This window comes from Chaetodon trifascialis, chromosome 21 (genome assembly GCF_039877785.1).
Source record: "Chaetodon trifascialis isolate fChaTrf1 chromosome 21, fChaTrf1.hap1, whole genome shotgun sequence".
Lineage (NCBI taxonomy): Eukaryota > Metazoa > Chordata > Actinopteri > Chaetodontiformes > Chaetodontidae > Chaetodon > Chaetodon trifascialis.
The window spans coordinates 8,964,161-8,986,367 of record NC_092076.1 but is presented as its reverse complement, the minus strand read 5'-3'; the positions used below and the strand labels follow the sequence as shown (position 1 = coordinate 8,986,367).

Here is a 22,207-nt window from a genome sequence, read left to right as displayed (position 1 = left end):
AAGCGGTGGGTTGCTGGACACTGCTTTAAAACAGGCAAATTCAACACATGGGGACAAAACATGGAAGTGGAAAGTGGAAAGATGTCAATAAAGAGAATTCAAAAAATCGACAATAAAGAAAAAGACAGACAAGAGGCCATTGTTAATCTATCGTTAATTTATTTAAAAACAAAACCCAATAATGCCAATTGTGCTTTGCTCTGAGAAAGCTAGACCCAAAAAAGTGACCTTTCTTTAGTAGCTGGTGATTTTTCTCATAGTAACCACAAGTTCTCCCCTCGTGTGTTTTTTTAATAACAACAACCTACAGTGTTCTTGGATTCCCACACGAAATAATCTGTTAACATGCACAAAAACAGAACGGAAAACACAACCAAAGAACACTACAGTGCATTAAAAAGGCACCTGCTCCCCAGATACAGGCATTTTTTTTTAATTCTACAAAGTTACATAGTCGTTGAGGGATGTCGTTAATGCAGCTTCAGTAGCAATGAGTCTCAACGATCCCCGAGAGCATCGTATCCGTACCGACTCCGCTGAGTATTCCACAACATCACGTTGACCTTTTTTGGGGACAGATGAGATACATTCAAGAGGTAACAAATTCATCTCCTACACAAACAACCATCTTTCTCTGCAACATAATTCACACGCTTAACTGTAAAATACAATTCTCAGGTTAAGTAGAGTTCACATTGAAGTGTCGATGATTAAAGGCGACCGGAGGAAACATGCAGTACAGTACGGAAGGTGTTTTCATCTTGGCGGAGGGGCCCCTCGGTGCGGGGGGAGGGGGCTGGGACAGACGGCGGGCTCAGAAATGCTTTGAATGTCATGTGACGCTCCCTCTGAACTCCAGCACGGGCTATTTTTCGGGGCACTCTGATCACACTCCCATTTAGACGACATACTTTTCTGTTCTTCGACGTGCTGTGGGTGCCGCTCACCGATCCTCAACGGGTTATCTTTTTCATTTATTTTGTACACAGAACTGAACACCTGCATGAAAATATTCAGGTCTACAATATTAGATACAGCAGTATGTTCAGAAAAAAACCTTTAAATTAATTGTAAAAAGCAGTGTTGTAGACTAGTCTTTTAGTATAAATATCATCAGACACCTGGTTACATTTACTTTACTGCCCCAACAGATCAAGAATGTCCATTTAATGACATTCACACTGTCTTCACATTATCAATGAGGGATTCGGGTGAGGTTCCCCTCTGATAATGCCAACAATTCATCAGACTTACTCGGCCCTTTCCAAACACACTCCTCCTCCTTGTTCCTATGCGTGCGCTGATGTGCACTCAGACACCAACATTAACTTGGACATTTACGTTCGATGCAAAATGAATTCAGATTTAAGAAACACACACATATATACACAAGACCTAAATATCGAGTCCTGTTGTGTTATCTTACAATAAAACTGGTTGAATGTCCTGCAGCACAGGTTCTGTCCAGTGAGGTTTCACTATCGGGTTTTAATTTCTGGTGTTTGGATTTTCATCAACACCAGCCGACGATTTTCTTGTTTTTTTTTTTATTTTAAAGATCAGCATCTACTTGTCGGTACTCTATGGTGTGTTTTTAGGACAGTTTTTGACTGTTACTTTGTGAAAGTAAGACAGTGGTGCTGAAGATTTGAAGTGGAGCGTCGCTATAACCGAGAGAGATCAAGAAGAGGTAAACCTGACTAACGTTTTCAGAACATCGCTGCTCCTTAGGGGAGCCTGCGTTTAAAAAGTAAACAAAGGACAACAGCGCCTATTTTCTCTCCTTCTTGACAGTAAAACTGACACTTCTTAGTCTCACAAACACTGGCCAACTTTTACAGACGTTCAGAGGGATCACACAGTGGATACGTACCATTTATTTTTACCACACTATGCTGCTCCTCTGTGCTGTGAATGCCCGACCACTACGGCTTACATACAGTGTGTTTATGACACAGGAAAAAAATGGTGGTTATCCCCAAATGTCTGCTTTCCCTGAAAGGCATGACCAAAGAGTTTCTGAGCATCTGAACTTAAGTGGATGTGATGGCTGGTATTAAGTCTTTTAAGTGCTGTGCTATGTCACATTCATCGCAAAGTGAAAAAAGTGTCACACAAACACAGACATCGAAGTCACTTTTCATCAACCCATGACGAAAAGAGGAACTGAATGCACTTGGATATTAGTGGTTTGAATGCACTTAACTGTAGATGCTTGTGATTTCAGGCTTCAGCCGCACTGGACTTGAAAACAGACGCCAAGTCAATATTGTTGCACGACTGAACCAATTTGCTGCTTTTTTTTTTTTTTTATACCTTGAACCGGCAACTGTGCACTACGACTAACCAAAGCTGTCTAAAGAGAATTAGAGTTTGACAACTATTTCTACATGAAAATTTGGATCTGACGCATCTTGCGGGGACAAATCTTTTTGCCTAATGTTCCTACATTATTAAATTTTGATGACACCTGAGTGCATTTATTAAATGCACTGCAAAAAGAGCGACATTGCTCTTGTGGCCTATGTACATGAATGTGTCTTCAAAATTAACTTTTCTTCAAACTACATTTTAATAGACTAAGGTATGATAGTGGAGCGCACTTCAGAGAATACAGCGGTTTTAAAAACGAGCAGAAAGAGTCAACATAAAGACGCCTTTGTTGTTGGTAATGTTTACCACTATGCATATTTTACTTGTTCACTTGTATAGACGAAAGGCGACTCGTTTCGTTCTGATTGCTGTAAAAATGATTCTTATTCGCTAACCTGCTTGAGTATATTTTCCGATTAAAATCTTGATCATATTAAAACCTCATGACTTCACTGGCAAAGTTCCCAAAGAGTGGATGATTCCTAGAGGTACCTCTTCAAAGAACGATACAGGTGATTTATCAGCTGCACAGTTCTGACAAGCAGCCACAGACTGGAACAAAAAGGGAAGACTGGCTTCAAGTCTCTTCCGGCTAACAGCTAACAGTTAGCGGCTGTTACGTGAAGGCACTTCCTGGTAAAGCTTTCCACAGAGTAGCACCTGGGATTGTTTAGAAGTAACCAGTAGAAGCCCTTTACTGGAAGGAGCCTGGGGTCTGAGCTGGGCTGAGAGGTGTCTCGGTCACAGCAGGGTGAAACCTAAGATGTACTGCAGGAGTTTGTTCCGATTGGCCTGAGGTAGAAAGGTGCTGCTCAGCTCCAGAATTGTCTTTCGGTTCTCTCTTCTCTCCTTCAGGACCTACAGGAAATCACCAGACAGGAGGTACGCCTTAACTGGAGGAACCTGAACGCCACTCAAACCTACTTTCTTGACTATAAGTATTTTAATATGTATAACAAACTGACAATTTAATGTCAAACACCCTCTTACCCCGAGCTCTTTGAATGTCCTCACTGTGTTCTTCACCAAATAATGAGTTGCACTTTCACCTGGAAGAAAAGAGATTACAAAGGACTTAGAAATACGAATCAGACCTGCTCACGACAGACATTTTATTTCTGAAAATTGGACTAGTTAATCTTCACTAAATCTCCTGTTTTGCATAAAAGTAATTTTTGGCTGTGTCCATATAACATAAATGTAGTGCAAGCACCTATTAACTTTTCTATGTATTATCAAAGAACACTACATGAAATAAATATGCAGCATCATTTATTTGTTTAGTCCAGGCTGAAAAGGCCTGGTTGATGGATTTTAAATAACACTGCGGTATTACCATAAGCGGCCACTCCTCTCTCTGTGCGAGTGAGCAGGTATCTGAAGAGTCTCTGGGTGTAGTTGGACTCAGACATGGGCTGGCTCAGACTGTGGACGAAGATGGCGGCCCCGCTGTAGGCCTCCAGCACCGGGCTGACAAGTCGCTGCAGGAAGATGAAGAACTCCTGGTGCTCTGCGGAAACGCTCACCTGGAGAATAAATAAATGAAAAAACAGGGAGAGAAAGTCAGTGAGTTCTAGAAGTTGGTACCATGCTGGTGGTCATTTTGGAAACTTTTTAGGTAGGTATTAACTAGAAGAATCTAGACCTTTAGGTAGCGATCTCTCTGCTCCTCTCCAAAGTCACTGTCCTCGTCCTCCTCGTCACTTCTCCAGGAAAGGGGCTCGGGGAACTTTTTGGGCCAAGGTTCGTCTGTGGGGCTGGGACTCAGTTCCTCCTGATCCTCCTGATGTAAACAAACATACAACTTAGACCATCTGCGCCATGGGAGAGTCCCACCGCACATTACACATACAGTAAGCAATAATAATTAACAACACTTCCTGAGATGTTCACGAGTCAATGCCCAGTGTTAGTCACAATGGTTACTTTCATTTTCATCCACCAGCAGTGAGGTTTCTATCTGTAAACTGACCTCTGCTACGTAGAGAACTCCATACTGGATCAGGCGGGTCACTGCATCGTGAAAGACCTGGTAAATAGTCTGACAGGGCTGCGGGACAGAGAGGAGCAGAGGAAGAGCAACCGTGAAACAGGAAACAAGCCAATAAAGTATGAGCATACACGGATATGAGCATCTCTTTATATTGTCTTGCTTTAGTCCATATAACAAAGACTTTTCATGTATCACTTCAAACACTGCAAATAAGCAAAGCAGGTTTTTGCTTTACAATTTAGAGAAGTACTTCCAAAAGACTTGCTGGACTCATTTTGTTCAGTGCAAAGTTTAGGAGGATGGTGTCGATGTGCAGGACTCACTGGTGCCACAGACACCTCATTGATGAGGAAGTGGGAGAGGCCGGCGGCCTTGCGGATGAGTCTCTCCTGACTGAGAGGAAGGCTACTGGGATCACCTTGCTGGTGATCTGACTCTGATTCTGCGACCAGCTCTCGCTGCAGTGACAGGATGCTGCAGGCTGGAGACAAATCATACAGAGAGTTAGTGGAGGACAAAGGAAAGGCAAAGATCAGTGATACATCAGAGCAGGACACAAGAACGACCTCATGGCTCAACATACCAATGATTGCATCAGAAATGAAGACATGGAAAAGGCCATTGCTGTAGAAGTTGAGCTCGAAAAGCGCCGGTACAGTCTGGCTGGGGGCGATCGTGAACTCTCCGTTGCGATTTGCACTGCTGGTCACATTGACGCAGTTTCCCAGCAGGTGGAGGGCGCGCATGACCACGTCCTCAGAGTTCCCCGAGAAGCCCAGATCAAAGTCCCGCGACAGGATCTCCTCCTTCATGTTGAAGAAGTCTTCCACCAGCTTGGAGAGCACCACCCCCTGGAGCAAGAAAGAAACACGGACCGTGTCAGGAAATTCATGACACGGTTCACGATTCAGAAGAACAGAACGGCAGCTGGAGTTTTGATATGCAGTACTCCTCAGCCAGTACTTTTTTTCTGCTGCCACTTACAACAGTGTGCCTGCAGAGGGCAGAGGCCCACCACTAATGAGGTGGTGAGAGGGAGGAGGCAGGGAGAGCGAGATTCATTACTACCATGTGGGGCTTTTGTGACATTTACAGTATATCATTTAGGATAAGGAAAGTTGCATGAAGGGAACAAAAGAAAAAAAAAGAGGAGCAGAAATCTGAGTGAACAGAAGGGTGAAGAAAAAAGGAAAAAGGGAAGAGGGTGCAGTGCACAGTGGCTAAGCGCCAGGAGAGGAGGTTATAGTGAGGACATGAAAGACAGCCAGGCTTACCTGTCTGTGTCTGTACAGCAGTAGACAGGCTACAATGTGGGTGGACATGATCGCTGAGGACTTATTAGCCGCTGTGAGGGAAGACACAGAACAGATACAATGAGCAACAAACAACAGAGAGACTTCTGTCTTAACTAAGACTGAGAGTAATGCTACACAGCTGGAGGGTACTGATAAGCACATCTTCAACATTAAAAACCGCACTGTTCTAAATTTACAACACAAAAAAACAAGATGGCTTTACTGTTGAGCATCTGACTTGGACGTCTCTTATGTCAGACACTGGTGGGAGTTATGCACAGATGGGGCTCACTGCCAATCTATAATTAACCATATGTTGTAACATATATTTTAAACTTCATGTATTAGACAGAGAAAACAATGTGGTGTGTGTGTGTGTGTGTGTGTGTGTGTGTGTGTGTGTGTGTGTGTGTGTGCACGCGCACTTGTGTGTGTGCACATGTCTTCTGACAAGGGTTACTAGTGGTCATCTTAAGCATGGTTCAAGTTCAGGGGTGTCCACTGGTGTTGCATTCCTCCCCTCTCCTGCTTCTCTCTCCTCCCCTTCATCCTATTGGCTGAAAACAACATGCCATCCAGCTGGGGGCTTTGTGATTGGCTGTAGAGGGCTTGGCGCAGGAGAATACAGCTGAATGAGCTGGGGAGAACCGGTTTCTGCAGTGCTACCCCGGGGCAAAAAGCCCTGAGTGATGCAAAGTGGATGGACTGATGCTGTGCTGTGTAGGATTTCAATTAATGGAGGCAGAATGATGGATAGTATGTCATGAGTGCTGCCTTAGCTCCAGCAAGCAGGTGCACCTTAACACAGGATGAAGATGTATGTAGAAGAATAAGACAGAGGAGGAATGCCTAATAATGGAGCAGACATGTGCTAGGGTGTAGTAAGTCCACTGGCCGTGTGGTTGTGAGTGTCTTACTGAAGAGGACGTGCTTGGCCAGGTTGTTGATAACTTGTCGTCTCAAGATGTCTTCCGGCATCTCTCTGTTCAGCTGCTCCTCCTCCTGCCCCTCAAACAGCTGGGCATCAGGTCTGGAAGAACAATAACTCAACATGTAAACACAGTTTGATGTCTGTCTTAGTATGCCAGCTTGATATGGCATGCACAATGCAACACGGTGGTTTGCACGTCACAACAAACACAGGAAAACCAACACGAGCACTGTGGCAAATGACTGAAACCACAACAGAAATTTACATACAGTGTTTCGATGGCAGTTTAGCCTCACTGCCGTGTGCTACTTTTCTGCACCGTGGCTTTATGATGCAAACAAACACCTTTTTGTATCACATAAACACTACGCTGAGTCACAGTACAGTTAATATCTTACCAAATGTGATAATTAATTTACCCTCCTTAACCTGTGGCTCCTTCTGCTCACTTTTACTCCCCTTTCAGGCTCTCAGCACAGTCTCTACAAGTCTCAGCCAACCATATATTTTCTAGCCAGTGCAGACTACTTTTCAGCATGTGAGCGTGCTGTGGGACGCTCTTTTTGAAACAGTATTTGTGTCTGCTGGCTTGAGTTCTGAACTTATGACTCCGGACCAGCTGGGATGAAACACTGCTGTCCTTGCGGACATACTGTGTGACAGTATCAATTTTATTATGAAGGGGCCGCGCTGAACTGAGGTGACCCCTGACAGTGCTAACACTCTGCTGTGCTCAGATGTCAGCCAGCGGACCCTGCTGAGAAGTGGCAGGAGGGAGAAGTCAAGTTTGTGACATGAGGGTTCATGATACTGCAGGTGGGACTGTGGGACTGCTGGTGTGTGCACGTGCACTGATCAGAGGAGGATATAGCTGATTGTCAGGGTGGTGTGTGTATGCGCGTGCCCTTACTGTGCAGAGATAATGGTGGGCATCAAGGTGTGTTCCAGGGACACTGGTGGTGGAATATGGCGGCTTCTCTGGGAGTCCAGGTATTCCTACATTTGACACACAAAAGGTTTGTTTCAAATACAAACTCCCACAGACAAACAGAGTGGGTGCTGCATACAAACGCTGATCTAAGATCTCTGCATCGCAAAGCTTTGCAACACTTTCATTTGCTTTAAAATCCTGAGTGATACCTGAAATCAGTTATAGCTTCTCGAGACCAAGGCCAAGCTCCAAGTGTGGCCATAACAGCTGCAGTTGTGTTTGTGGAAAAGCTGATGTAAATGTGCAGTCGGTCACCTTTAGGGAGAAGGGCTGGTTGAAGTCGACTCGGACGCAGCCGTAGTTCTTCCTCAGCATCCTGAACACTCCACAGGCAATTCCCCACAAACTCTCGTTCTTCTTAGGTTTGCCCTGGTGGGAGTGAGGAGTTCAGACTGGCACAACGAAGACTTGATAATCATCACAACAACGTACTCCGTATGACTGACTTCACAGTTAAAGTTATGGAAGAAGAAGAACAGCTACAGTTTCCAAAATATTCTAATATATATTCAATTTTTTGACTGAAGAAAGAAAAACAGCTTTTCTGCCAAAGCAAAAAGCACAAAAACTACGGACACCGTGCAAGAACTCACCAGCTGCTCGCTATTGTAGTTGCCCTCAATAATACGATCGTAAGAGATGCCAACTGGCACCACCAGGACATCTGCGATGGACCCGATGCACAGTGTGTCTACCACGATGGACAGCATGCCTGCACGTGCTGTAGACGGCTTTCCACTGCGGGAACGGGTTCCCTCCAGGTAGACCTCCAAAAACTGCTGCTGACACAACAACTCCTCTGTATACTGAAAGAAGATTCACAAAACAGAGACGAAAGTTGAAGTGAGAACGGTGGATTAAGATGAATGAAACGACGTGGCAATGACTTTCTTGACATTTATTAGATAAATAAATTGAATATATAAGCCATCAGCAGTTTCTGGGCTGATGGCCATTGGGAAAATTTCAACATATGATAAAATAAATGCTGTGTAACCTGAATACAGATTAAAAATAAGCAGTGGTCAGCAACAGTTTGACCCCTGGACACACCGCAGAGGACCTGGCACATGCCAGGGCCGCCATGCTGCGTAAGGGTATCCGCCTGAGTACCTAATGTACACAGCTGTCTCTTGCTATGTCGACATTTTTGAGAAGAGAAGCTTTGTCCTGAAATGGATTCGAGCCTGTGGCATTTAGAGTAAGCCGTGAAGAGGACGCACCTTCAGGTTCAGCTTTCACAGGAGCAAATGAAATTAGAGCAGCACGTGGCTTTTTTCAGCGCTTGAACTTCTGCCTGCAAAGGAGTTTGGCTCATTACAGCCGTGTGAGCTACACAGGCATGCAAGATTAAAATCTTATAATGTGATCCACTTTGCACAATTATAGTAGCACAAGCCTATACTCTCTTTAGTGGGATGTGTGGTAAAATACTGCAGGTGCACAAAGGGATAAAATGTAGGTAATCATTTCCAACAGCTCATAACTCTTATCTTAAGGGTATAATACACACTGATCTTAGAGATGCAACACACAGCCTGTATTGCCTTCATTACTACTAACTCTGATCACTACTCTCTACTCTCTTCCATAGACTCCAAACATACAAATTAATAGCAACTATCAACCCTGACAGACCGGTACAATTAAGTAGATCCACTAAGCAGCTAAACTATTTAGTAGAATGCACATTCAGAGACTTCATGCCACGAGCAGCTTATGCTGACAAAGCTTTCATATTACATCAGGCGTCATTCACATTAGCTCTACTTCAGGTTTTCTCATTAGCAGCAGCTTGTTAAGCCACATTATCCAAATACAAGAGCTGAACAAAAGGTTCAGATTCCAGGTTTAATCAGCCTCTGATTTCTCATTCAGTCGCTCCAAAAACCTTTTGCACCTGTAACTTTCTTGAGGTACAAAATGGTAATAACCAGAACACCCTGCACATTCAAAAGATCTCGACTCTAACAGTCACAGGAGTTAAAGCAAGGGCCATTTGTACTGCAGTTACTTGATATAAACATCAGGTTATGCTACTACACATCATGTGATCATACATGTCAGTGATGACTACGTGTCCAAGTATGTTATAAGAGGTATAAACCTATCGATGGTCCCAACAGAGCAAAAGCAAGATCTCTTCTTTTCACAGCAGAAGTTTTAGAAGAAATTATTTAGGCTCTACTACAGGATAGTAGCTGCATCAAAACATCTTATTCAAAAGATAAAAAGCCCTAATGTGTTAAAGAAAGGACCTAAAAATGAAGACTAGAAAAAGGGAAAAAGAAAGAGCTGGGCTAACATTATGTAACAAGGGCTTTTAACTCTCTATCACTCAGGAATGAAAAGAGCACGCAGAGCACAAAAGCATGAAGTCAACCTACGCTTACATAATAAATCATGCTAAGACAAAAACTCCACACACAGTCCGAGGACAGTAGGTTAAAACAACGTTTCCTGTAGAACACAAACAGACTCTTGGGACTTACTGCTTGTAAGAGCGATCTGTACAGAATGTCTTTCTTCCCGTCCTCCATCTCCTCCATTTTCCGGCGTATGAAGAATCCTCCAAGTTTACGGATCAGGGTGCTGGAGACAAAGATAGCGGCTTTCACAATAAAACTTTCCTTATCATTTTCAGCTGGCTGCAATTTGGATTGTGGTGTCACTGTGATTAAAGAGGAATTGCTGTGAGCCTTCTATAAGAATTGTGATTATTGTGAGTATTCAATGTGATTTAAAGAACAAAGCGTTGCTGACAGCTGAACATCGGTGGTTCCCTACAATTTACAATAAGCCAGTTTGCATCTGATTCTGCCTTTATTTATAGATCTCTACTCATTTTCAGGCTGAAGCTGTCAGTTTCAATGTATTTTACACTTCATTTCCTAATATTTCCTCTTCTGTATGTTATTCCAGAAAGCACAGGAAGGTAAATTTGAGTCTCCAACCTGTTGTTAGGCTGGCTGGCTGTCTGGCCCTTCATATTCCCTCACTGTAAAATCACTGTCAACCTTTAGTCTCACTCTTTAGTTCGCTTTAATTCCTCTCTGATCTATCTCAAAAGACTTCCCTGTCTTGTGATATCAAACTTCAAGCGTCACGGGCCTTTTACCTGAGGATCGGGATGCTTAGGTTGTTTCCAGCAGCAATGTGTGGGGCTTTGATGTTGTGACAGAACAGGATCAAGGTGATGAGCAGGTAGTCGATGTGGGATTTGTGAACAGGGAGGAACACCATGGGCACATTTTGCTGTAAGGATCAGATGTAGATCACTTTAAGATAAGGATTCTGTTGTAATTTGGCGCCATATAAATAAAACTGAATTGAATTGTTGCACTGTTGCACATCGACTGCACTGATAATAAAAACAGCAATAAAGACAGAGCTAAGAGGAAGACAGACTCTGTACATGAAAGACAGATTGCCCTGTTAGCATGTTAATGTGTCTGTTTGCATCATGTCTGTTAGACAAATATGCACATCAGATCGTGTTGTGACAGTATGATCCATTTTTTCTCTGTGTGGTGTTGCTTCTGACCTCTGTAGCAGCTTTCTTCACCATTTCCAGCTGGCCCTTGTGGATCTGGATGCTCCAGAAGAAACCGTTAAAGAGCCTCAGGAGGACCCACCCTGTCAGCCTGAACCACAAGACAAGTGAGGATGTGGAACAGAAACGAGGAGCCCACAACTTCGGCTGTGGCTGAATCTAGTCCATTTTAGTGAGAGGAAACATAATGAAGCCATGCACGTATTCAGTGTGCTATTCTACAGTACAATAAATCTGCAGTGACATGAAAGGATGTTTCCAAGGTTTTCCCAGAGGGTTGTTACAATATTCCCATAAGCCCAGCTGAAAAGCAACTGAAGTGAGATTTCCGGCAGACACCGTGTACCTGATAAAGGCTGGTGAAATGTTGGCCACCATCTCCTGGAGGAAGGCCCTGGCTTTCTGCTTCACTTTACCGACCGCTTTCTGCTCCTGGCCAGGCTGGCTGGCTGCAGCGTCCATTTCTGTGGCTACACTCACAATAGCACTCTCCACCCTGCGATAAACATGAGACACAAACATAAGATAAAACATACTGATGTTGTCCATCGGGCCATGACACACTCTCACGATGCTCAGTTGCACTTTTTAATGGCTCATTCCAACTAATGCTACGTTGTCTCTCACCTGCTGTTGTTGAGCACGTTGTCCACTACGTTCCTGGTGAACATGTCCTTGTTGACGTCTCTCTCCATGACAAACAGCACATAACTCAGCCTGCGTGCCAGCCAGCCCCGCTGTCTGCATGAGCACATAGACACACACACACAGAAGCATGTGAAGAAGAGAAGTCAAGCAAGGATACACTAATGAATGCATTAACATGTCTTGTGTAGAACATGTGACATACACATCTGTTGATTTAAATATCTGTGAACACGTGATCGCAGTTTAACTGGACAGTTGAAGGACTTGGCATTTGTTTGTTCCGCTGATTTCCTGGTAATTTAACACATTTTGAGGAACCAGAGATCAGCTGTGGCTCACATATCCATTACACACAGCTTTCTCAATGACAACGGCTGTTAAAGTCACTTTTTTCCCACATTGTTGAGCATAACACAATACTGACTGTGCTAGACAAAAGTACCAACTTGTCCATATCGTCTTCAGTCCATCTTAGCTCTGGGATGCCTCTGTTTATATGTTAATACAACACAGAACAAAAGGTATAGATAAACTGTTTCCCATCCAATTTGGAGCATGATCGCAAATATCCTTAATTAAGGTACCTCTCCTTGGACAAACTAGATTCACACCTCATGTTTATATTGTTTGGGGTTGAGAGATTAAGGTGTCTCACTGCTAAGGTCAGTCGCTGGACGCATGTGTCTGGTGTCCACTGACAAACACTTTCAATTATTCATCTATCCACCTTTCCTCTGTTTCACAGATGGGTCCTCTTGACTTAAAGCCATTTATTATACACAGGTTGTTCGGGAGGCCGGCACCCGTCTGCACTGCATTGATTGTACTATACGGGAGCAATTTGAGCTCTTGCTCTTCTTGCAAGGCACATCAGATGTTAGCAAAATGTTAAGCTAACCAGCTCCACACTCAGATTTGAAAGTTGAATAAGTTCCTCTTGCTAAGCCAACGGCAGAGAGCAAGATGCTGTGGAAGGAAGTGATACTGTAACAGAGCAGATTCTTTGTTTTTACCTGGTGTGGGTCTCATTGATGTAGATGACATTGCGCAGTCCCAGAGATGGAATACTGGGGTTGAACAATCTCTCCTGAAACCCAAATAAAAATGATTATTATTAAGTGCACAGGGACAGCATAATGGTTTGTAAGTTTAAGGAATAAACTCATACACTGAATTTTATTTTGTTCATCCTTGACGAGTACTTGGTTCATGATAGGACAAATGCAGTATTTGCAAGCAATGCAGACTCGACAAAGCTAAACAAGCTGAAATCATTCATGTCTTATCTTGAGATACCGTGTCAGGCTGACCTGAAGGTCACACAAAGTCAGTCCGCTCTGATTTTGCTTGACTGGTATTGAGCCAGTAGTTAAGAAGAAATATTTCTTCATCTTCTTTCATATTAATGCAGCAGTAGTCATTTTCTTGTTACCACTGCAGCAGAAAAACTTACGCGGTGACTTTAAAGTAGTGCTTCACGCATTGTTTTTAAAAAGAAAATACAACATGTGATCGCTGGTAAAAATATCTGTGGCCTTGGCTGTTACACATTCCACGCCATGGGCCCCAGCATCTTTTATAGACACACCAAGTAAGACAGGACTTGTGTTTGTGTCGTCAAACAGCCACAATGAATTGCTTTTGGCAGGTGCTGTGTAATGCATATTGATCCTTTTTTTCTTAATTGTATACATTAACATCAGAAGAGTTAATATCCTGGACCTGACTCGAAGCTTAAGCAAATGAACTCGTGTTAATTAGCTGTGGTGTAATTTTACCCAGCTCTGTGGTGTACAGGAGTGACAGCAACGGCCCACAAATGGCCTCTTCCTGTTCAGCAGGCCCTCCTTCCACGTGCTGGTGACGCAGCGCAGGACAGAGGGGCTGGTGCTGCGGTCCTTGAAACACAAAAATCATTAAGTAAGTAATGTAAAAGGACAGCATGACTCACATAACAAAACCTGTTTTATGGAACATATGGATGAAGATGAAGATGAAACCCCCAAGATCTGACAAGATGTATAACGCTAATCCTACTGTAAATGGCATTATGATGTTAAATTGTCGATCTGGGTCTGTGGCTCACCGAGTCGTCATTGGGATGTTTCCAGCGGTTACACCACTGTTCTCCATTGTTGACCTGCAGCAACAGGCCATCGGACATCTCCATATTCTCTGCTGTCCTTTCCTCTCCCTCCAGATCACACACCACTAGCTGGCAAGCTGTCAAGACACAAAGATATCATATCATATCATATCATATCATATCATATCATATCATATCGCAGCTTTTCATTTTCTAAGCAAGAGCGTCGCCTATTCATTTATCTCACATTAGACGATATTTCATTTCACTTTTTGTGAGGCTCCACAAGTCAGTCAGATCAAACAAATTAAGAACTGCATTGGAATCTAGCTCCTGTTTTACTTGCTAGTAAAATCTGAGCACCTCATTATCTCAATTTAACGTCCTCACATTTTATTTTGTCAAAATGAACTTCGCCTCTCGTGAGTCTTAGTCAGCTGGTATCAATTTTGACACTATTTATGTACATAAAGTCAGTGCTCAAATTTACCAGAATACAGAGCAGAAGATATATATTTGGCTTTGAATGTAAAGAAATTACTCAAGTATCAATAAACAAAGGGACTGCTTCAGATTCCTACAACACAAAGGCATCATTAATGGTGCTGTAACATAGACATGTAGCTCTCCACATGCTGCAACATCTGTCTACGCTCAGCATTGGGAGCGCATGAGCAGCGATCTTGAACCAGATGTCACCAGCCTCACTTCAACAGGAAAGAAAACTCAGCGCATCCAATAGCTAAAAAAAGACAGGGGCCCCTCCCACATGATGCATCATGCTGTTAGCATGAGTTCTGATTACTTAACACCTGTGTGCTCCGGTTAGGCAACATTTTCCGACTTTTGTTAGGGTTACATTGTCTTAATTGTACATAAACACTGTGGATGGAGTTCATGGGCCGGTCTGCTGCGGCTCAATTAATGGACAATAAATCAGAGCAGAAAGTACTGTGCATGGCATGCCAAACATCTGAGACGGAACAAGCTCTGGGAAAAAAAAAAACCTTAAAATAAAAGTCTATTATGCAAATGCATGAACGTATTTATGCTGATTTTACTTCATGCCCCCTCCTACATTCACACTCAAATACCAAGTCTATATTTAACTTGTTTAAAGTCACACTTGTGCTGGTGAACTATTGTAAATATTGCCAGACAAGAGATCATGAGTGGAACAAAGCCTTCCTCATTTTAAGAGCCACTCGAGCATCTTCAGACGTCAAACTTCCCTAAATGTTTATCATGATTATTCATCCACCTTTGATTTCCACTGACAGAAAACTTGCTTCAAATGTACAAAAGCTGAACTCAAATGAACCCATCAGGCTAAACTGTTTCTTGTTAAAGATAAAAAAGGACAACACTCAATAATATTGCCAGAACAAATAAATGATTTTTATCTACAAAAGGTGAAGCGACATTAAACTCGCAGGTTTCCTTTATAGTAAAATTGATGACTTATCAGACGGTTTTCCTTTGAGTACACAGGACTTGATCTGATGGACGACAGTCAGCTCTACAATACACCATATTGGGGGAACTTGGACTATTTCCCAGAGGAGGCTTGGCATGAGTCACTGTTGTATTCATTGGAACTCTATCAATATCTGTTACAGGTTTGTTAACTATTGGGACATCATTCAAAATCAAAACATATCCGCATTTGATTAGACAGATTACACTAGATACAAACACTTTTTAATGTCTTCTTACAGGTTGTAAAAGGAGTATGTACCCCGATCAGGGCTAAGCTTTTTTCTAATAGGACACCTCAACAGTTTGGGGCAATACAGAAATGGCAAAGATTTGGAGTTTGCCAACTTCAGCAACTTTAATACAAATTATTAAATGAAAGAGCTCAAAGCAGGAATAACATCAGTTTGTCTTACAATGGTTTGTTACTTTCCCTCTTAAATGACACTTTTCATTGAATAATATCTGTGGACTTAAAAGTTTTTCCTATACTATGTTTTTTGTTCTACATATTGTAGAAATGATTTATTTGGCTGACATTTTGTGAGGATATTCTGAAGATTAACACACTGCAACATACTATTTCAGGTCATTATGTGACCGAAATGACTCATGGTCCCACACTGTAACTGGTTACTGTCTTGTTAACCTTTTGTTACAATGGAGGTGTGCAGCGTCTGGGCCCCAAATTCCTACAAATACAATAAAAAACTTTGACAATGGCCCACTCTACCTGTTGTTTCACCAACTGTTTTCTGTCTGCTTATTAGCAGGTGAATGAGGTGGTCACCCCAGTGGGACACACTAGGCTTGTTTGTCCCCCCCAGTCGTAACATTTCAGTGTAGATGGGAGCAGCAGGCCATAACCATCATATCCTCTAACATGCTCATTGTGATATTTACCAGTGACCTGCTTTCCTGATACAAAGTGCAAAAAAAAGCACAAATGTAATTAACAAGAAACGCCAGTGCCTCTCATTAGTTCAGAAATAGGTTAGTGAGTCACTTTATGAATGAATGTTTTCACACCAAACATTGGAGAGTATCTGTGTCCATTAAGGGACAGTGCAGATCCGTCTTTCTGTGAATAATAAGTCTGAGGGAGTTGGCAGACACGTCGGCCTCTTGGCTATAATGTTGCTGCCTAACTAGTATCCAGCAGAGGATGAATGCACTTTGAGCCATTGTCCTGTTGTAGTGTTGTGGTGGTAGTAGGTGATACGCACACTGATGAGGTGGAACTGGGTTTTCAAAAGGGTCAATGACCGAGAGTACACTTGATGGGGTGACTTTGTTGGAAGCAAAACAAAGAAGATGAGGAATGAGGAGCTGTGGGGATTAGGTAACACATGAACGTATCCATAATGGAACGTTTGAGTTTCCATGCAAGCAAATATATTGACTGTTATGTAGAGCAGCAAGGCTGTGCTGTCACTTGTTTGGTCTCCAAATGGACAACAAACACTTATGAGACATCTAGCTTATCATCCAAATTGTTCGATCAAGTGTGTCAACATGATAAGAATTCAGATGATTTATGTTGATACTTAGTGATTTTCTAGGAACGCACCAGGAAGCAAAAAAATATCCAATATTTCTTCACCCACATCAGCAAATACAGACTTTGATCTTTACAGGCAGGCATTGATTAAGGAAACTGTGGCTTTAATTATGTTTTTGTTTATTTTATTACCAATAGGAAACACGTTCCAAGAAAAGATAACATCATGGAAATACCACAATCTGCTAATTATCAAATTATACTGGACAAGATACCAGAATTAATTTTGTTAACACAACAGAACAAACAGACCATGGGACAGTAGACGGGGTCATTATAGGTAAGGTGAGATGCCTGACATCATGTAAAACAGGAAATGAAAAGAAGCTGGGTTACATTGCATTACCAAGGTCTGAGGGTCCTTCATATGTTGTTTACCTGGGTTTTATTTAAGTCCATAGGGGAAAAGGAAATAAAACAAAATTCTGAAGAGCAAAATGAATACACATCACTTCAGATTCAAGTATGATTTCCAGTTTTTCCAGTATTTTTCACATTTTAAGTCTCAAAGAAAAAGTAAATTGTTCCATAACATAAACCTCTTGCACTACTTCTATCCATTCAAACATTGTCGGAGACTCTTACTAGCTGCTGGTAGTATTTGTAATAAATATCTATGTTGCATTTTACAACCCAGTTGGCACATTTCCCAAATACATAACACTAAAATTAACCTAATTAAACTAATTAAATCTCTGTTACCATGTCTACTCAGTAGGAAAATAAATATTAGGACACCAGCAGGCATATTACTGGACATTTTCCAGCACTGATCATATTCAGGTTTGTTGCTTTGTGACTTTTTTTTTTAACCTCAAAATATTTTTGCAGGTGAATTCCCTCCACAGGTCAGAACTGGAGGTGGCAGACTGTGTCCTACATGTGTTTAATCATCCTGGGTTAACCTTATGACCTAATTCTCCCACCTTGATTTAACACACATAGTAGAAACACCCCTTTCCAATTGTAAGGATGAATAAATCCTGGACATCATTTTCTGTTGGTATTACTTTTGTATGCACTGATGAATATCCTAATCAGACTCATCCCTTTCTCTCGTACGAACTAAGACCCACATCTGTCCAGTGTTTACATCTGCCATCTAATTCTGCATCATATGCCACCCAACCTGATATGCCGGTATTCGCTTCTAAAGCTTGTATCATCTCCCACTAAACCACGTTTTGTTCATCGTTTAGATGACAAAAAGCATCCCTGTTCAGGCACACTGTACTCGGCTAGATTAATCCGTCTCACACGCTCCAAGCTGTCTGCAATAAGCAGGTCAAGCAAGAGACATCTCTGTGTGACAGATGGGCTGTGCAGATAACTAGCAGTGCAGACAACAATGGCACAAACCAGTCAGGTTGATGTCTGGCTTGGCCACAAAGTAACACCGTTTTGTTTGGCTAACGCTGCCATCTCCTCCTCATACCTGGTTAAATGGCTCCACCAGCTCCGTTTGGAGGTTCGTGTTAGGTTATTAAAAGATGACTTATGCGGTTTCTGTCACCGTCCCCCCAGCACAATGCAGGGCATGCTGACGAGCCTCACGAGTCAAACCTGCCGTTAGGAACTCGCGATACCCAGAATGGAGTCCGTTCAGCCTGACGACAGATACGTTAACGAGCAAGCGGCTAATGGTAAATTAATTAACCAATGTCACTGGACCGGACATGGCGAGCCAAGGTTAGATGTAAAAATCCCATGCAATCGAGAGTCCTCTTGAACTCAATGTCAACGTAAAGTTAACCGGCTAACGCGATGTTGTGCCACTAAAATCGGCCCTTATGTGACTCAGCTTTTAAAGTTCACAAACGTGTTAGCGACGCAGTGTAAGCTAACGTTACAATATAGGCATTGTTTCCATGACAATGCACGCGCGCGGCATTAGTACCACTTACTTCAGTGTTATCCATGTAGCTAGCTCTAGCTCGCTAGCCAGGCTCGCGAGAACAAATTCTCACTTACCTTGAATGTAATGTTACGCTGACTCATGTCTTAAAAATAAACTCGTCGACAAAACTGCAGCCAGCCGTTTGGGTCCTTCTGTGGCCCTGTGGCTCCCTGTGAGAGCTCCACTCTCCTCAGACGAATGGACGGCGCGGCTCGGTCAGACAAAACTATGACAGGCGGCAGGAGCGCTGGTGTTTTGATATACCGGCGAGCTGCCAGCTGTGCCGTTCTGCCACCAGCCAGGGTGTGGCAGCACTGCGCCAATCTGACCATTCATCAGCTGCGACACTGGAATCATGTTTTAATTTGGAACTGTGGCATTCAATCCTATTTTCCCTTATAAGACATATTTGTATGTGTATCAATCAACTACCGACAAGCTAGTCTCATACAGCAGATAACACTGACACAACACCTTTTTAAAATTACAGTTCTTTAAACATGGATGTAGTGCGTCCTCCAGTGGTCGGATATTTACAGTACATTTTATTAGAGCGTACCACTGTGCTATGATGGGGGGAATACATCAATACAGTCAGTATGACGATTAAGGCACATTAAACTATAGACAAAACAGAAAATATTGTAATTTTAAACGACATTTGAATATTTACTGTCAGTACGTAATAATTATAAATAATATAAGAATAATTTCTGATACTGCCACAGTAGAATTACCCACGAGCTTAGCTATAATGGTAGGGTCTCGAGCTTTCTATTTCCTGCGTTTCTTTCAAGCTAGCGGCAGCCATGAGGTAAGGTTTGACATTTAATCCTGTGTTTTCTCTCTATGCAAAATACATAAAGGGCTGTTGGTTTTGTTATTAAAGACAAGACAGAAGATTAGGTCTCTGTTCTTCTTGGAGTAAAACGCTTATTTCTGCCTGAATGTACGTAGCGTTAGGGCCTGTGTTGGTGAGCTAACTTAGCTAAGTTAGCTAGGACATGTCACAACATGATACTACCACCGCAGGTCCGCAGCAGTAAATCAGCTGGCAACAATGCAAAGTTGTAGCGTGTTTGTCAGTGCTAGTGGAACAAGCTGATCAGTGAAGTTGGTTAATTAAAACATAAAAAAGATCTTAATTAGTTTTGGTGAGGTTCTATTTTCCTGCACCTCAGTAGCGTACAGGTGTAGTCACACACTGCACTTGGCTAAAGGGCTAATCTTGCCTTCTGTCTGGCAATTTTATTTAGCTTGTTTTTTTCTTTCATTTTCCGTCTGGTTGCGTTAAGATCTCTAAAGGCAAACCTGCCGACAGCTCCAGGGGACTGTCATCTACTCTCACAAGTAAAAATATTGCACACCATCTGCCGTCTGTTATCCAACCTGATGAACAACTAATTGACGGTTGACAAGTTAGTGCACTCGTTTATTAAACCAACGATCCTGACAGGTCGTTCATGTGAATGGCCAAAGTTTCTGTGGTAGAACTTGGAGGAAAATTGGTGATTAAAAGCCAGGTGTGCTTACACCGGTTCTGGCCTCAATGCTGAGACCCCCCTCCCTTTTATCAGTGTTTAAGTACATGGAGAATTATTAGCCCCCCTAGTGTACTGAATGTATCACATGCTGCAAAACTAATAGGTTCCCGTTGTTTATCCAGCATGCTCAGGCTCCAGAAGCGCTTGGCGTCCAGCGTCTTGCGCTGTGGCAAGAAGAAGGTGTGGCTGGACCCAAATGAGACCAATGAGATTGCCAATGCAAACTCACGTGAGTCATTTGCTTTTCACCCCAGAGTTTTCTGTCAGCAGATTTGTGTGTTCTGGGCCTCACAGGCCAGCATCCTAATTGCACTGTGTTTATACCGCAGGCCAGCAGATCCGAAAACTGGTGAAGGATGGACTGATCATCAGGAAACCTGTGACGGTTCATTCCCGTGCTCGCTGCCGCAAGAACACGTTGGCACGCCGCAAGGGACGTCACATGGGTTATGGTAGGTGAATGATTACAAGTATCGATTAATTTATTAGTTTTCCGCTATTAAATTATTTGGCAACTATTTCGACAGCTTATTCATTTATTTGAGTTATCTAGACAAACATTATTCAATGAATCGAGAAAATAATCAATCTGATTAATTGGCAATGAACATAATTGATAATTGCAGCCCTGCATGAATTTGTTACTCGCATAACAGGTTGTACAAGTGATTTAATTTGCCATTTCCTCCTGCCCAGGTAAGAGAAAGGGTACAGCCAACGCTCGTATGCCAGAGAAGTTGTCATGGATGCGGCGCATGAGAATCCTGCGTCGTCTTCTTCGTCGCTACAGGGAGTCCAAGAAAATTGACAGGCACATGTAAGTGTGAATTTCAGCACTCAGTGCTGGTGAATAAGCCGGCACAGTTTTATTTCCATTTTCAGAAAGAGGCTTTCAGATGCTCATCAGACATGTTCTGTTTGCCTGCAGGTACCACAGTCTCTATCTGAAGGCCAAGGGTAATGTCTTCAAAAACAAACGCATCCTGATGGAGCACATCCACAAACTGAAGGCAGATAAAGCTCGCAAGAAGCTTCTTGCGTAAGTTTCTTTTTTATTGTGGTCTTTTTTTTTTTTTCCATTTGAGATTTTATTAATTTATTCAGATAATGTTTTCCTGCCTTAGCTGAATAACCCATATTACGATTTGTCTTCTAAGAGAGTCCATGCATAATGACATTTTTGTATTAGTTCACTGTGCTATGTCAAATTCATTTTATTATGTCTCCACCTCCCTTCATCCCACACAGTGACCAGGCTGAGGCTCGCCGCTCAAAGACAAAGGAGGCCCGCAAACGCAGAGAAGAGCGTCTCCTGGCCAAGAAAGAAGAGATCATGAAGAACTTGTCAAAGGAGGAGGAAACTGCAAAAAAGTGAATCTAAACTGAAAGTTTTTCTTCCTAAATTCTTGTTAATAAATTTGGATAAAAGAGATTGATTGTTGGGTGATTATTATTGTTTGCCTGATCTCAGCTGTTACCTTGGTGTTAAGAATCCCTCAAGCTACAATACAGGAGAACGGTTTGGTTGAGTCCTGTATTGTAATCCAATGATAGCAGCTAAATGTTCTACTTCAGAGGAAGGTTAGTAGGTTAATCTTGTTCAAATGGTTAAGGAAACACCGTCTATGCTGCCTTATGGGTTAGTGTTGTCAATAGTCCAACAGATGGCAGCACAGCACCAGTATCAAATTCTATCAGAACACCTGTCCATTCATTTCAGTCATCCAGATGGTTAAAACAGATATTTACATGTCTAATAATTGATCTAAAAAGCTATTTTGCCACTTCCTAAGTTTCATCAGCAGTATTCAATCACATGTTCAACAACAACACAAGCAGTATTAAAATTGCAACAATGG

At 42.4% G+C, this 22,207-nt stretch overlaps 2 protein-coding genes across 2 annotated transcripts; one reads left to right on the top strand and one right to left on the bottom strand.

Moving 5' to 3' along the window:
- Window positions 1–137: 137 nt before the first annotated feature.
- Window positions 138–19,104, bottom strand: gpam (glycerol-3-phosphate acyltransferase, mitochondrial). Its single transcript, XM_070990157.1, has 21 exons — window positions 18,879–19,104; window positions 13,871–14,007; window positions 13,563–13,682; window positions 12,798–12,871; window positions 11,764–11,877; window positions 11,483–11,632; window positions 11,128–11,227; window positions 10,702–10,838; window positions 10,076–10,175; window positions 8,177–8,389; window positions 7,839–7,952; window positions 7,503–7,588; window positions 6,579–6,691; window positions 5,641–5,711; window positions 4,950–5,217; window positions 4,690–4,847; window positions 4,346–4,423; window positions 4,019–4,156; window positions 3,710–3,899; window positions 3,364–3,422; window positions 138–3,231 (listed from the first exon to the last, which is right to left on the bottom strand). The coding sequence occupies exons 2-21, from the start codon at window positions 13,952–13,954 to the stop codon at window positions 3,115–3,117; spliced, it is 2,484 nt and encodes an 827-aa protein (XP_070846258.1). The 5' UTR covers window positions 13,955–14,007; window positions 18,879–19,104; the 3' UTR covers window positions 138–3,114.
- A 467-nt stretch (window positions 19,105–19,571) lies between these two features.
- Window positions 19,572–21,780, top strand: LOC139349516 (large ribosomal subunit protein eL19-like). Its single transcript, XM_070990388.1, has 6 exons — window positions 19,572–19,618; window positions 20,471–20,577; window positions 20,678–20,800; window positions 21,045–21,165; window positions 21,277–21,387; window positions 21,597–21,780. Exons 1-6 carry the CDS (start codon window positions 19,614–19,616, stop codon window positions 21,721–21,723), a joined length of 594 nt encoding a protein of 197 aa, XP_070846489.1. The 5' UTR covers window positions 19,572–19,613; the 3' UTR covers window positions 21,724–21,780.
- The last annotated feature ends 427 nt before the right edge of the window (window positions 21,781–22,207 follow it).

Bases quoted from the DNA above. Each gene is read 5' to 3' on its own strand.
- LOC139349516 (XM_070990388.1), top strand. The intron at 20,578-20,677 runs GTGAGTCATTTG...TTTATACCGCAG, and splicing joins GATTGCCAATGCAAACTCAC to GCCAGCAGATCCGAAAACTG. The intron at 21,166-21,276 runs GTAAGTGTGAAT...GTTTGCCTGCAG, and splicing joins AAGAAAATTGACAGGCACAT to GTACCACAGTCTCTATCTGA.
- gpam (XM_070990157.1), bottom strand. From the start codon at position 13,954: ATGGAGATGTCCGATGGCCTGTTGCTGCAGGTCAACAATGGAGAACAG. The intron at 7,589-7,838 runs GTGACCGACTGC...TGTCAAATGTAG, and splicing joins ACCAGCCCTTCTCCCTAAAG to GAATACCTGGACTCCCAGAG. The intron at 5,712-6,578 runs GTAAGACACTCA...CTTCCCTCACAG, and splicing joins GGCCAAGCACGTCCTCTTCA to CGGCTAATAAGTCCTCAGCG.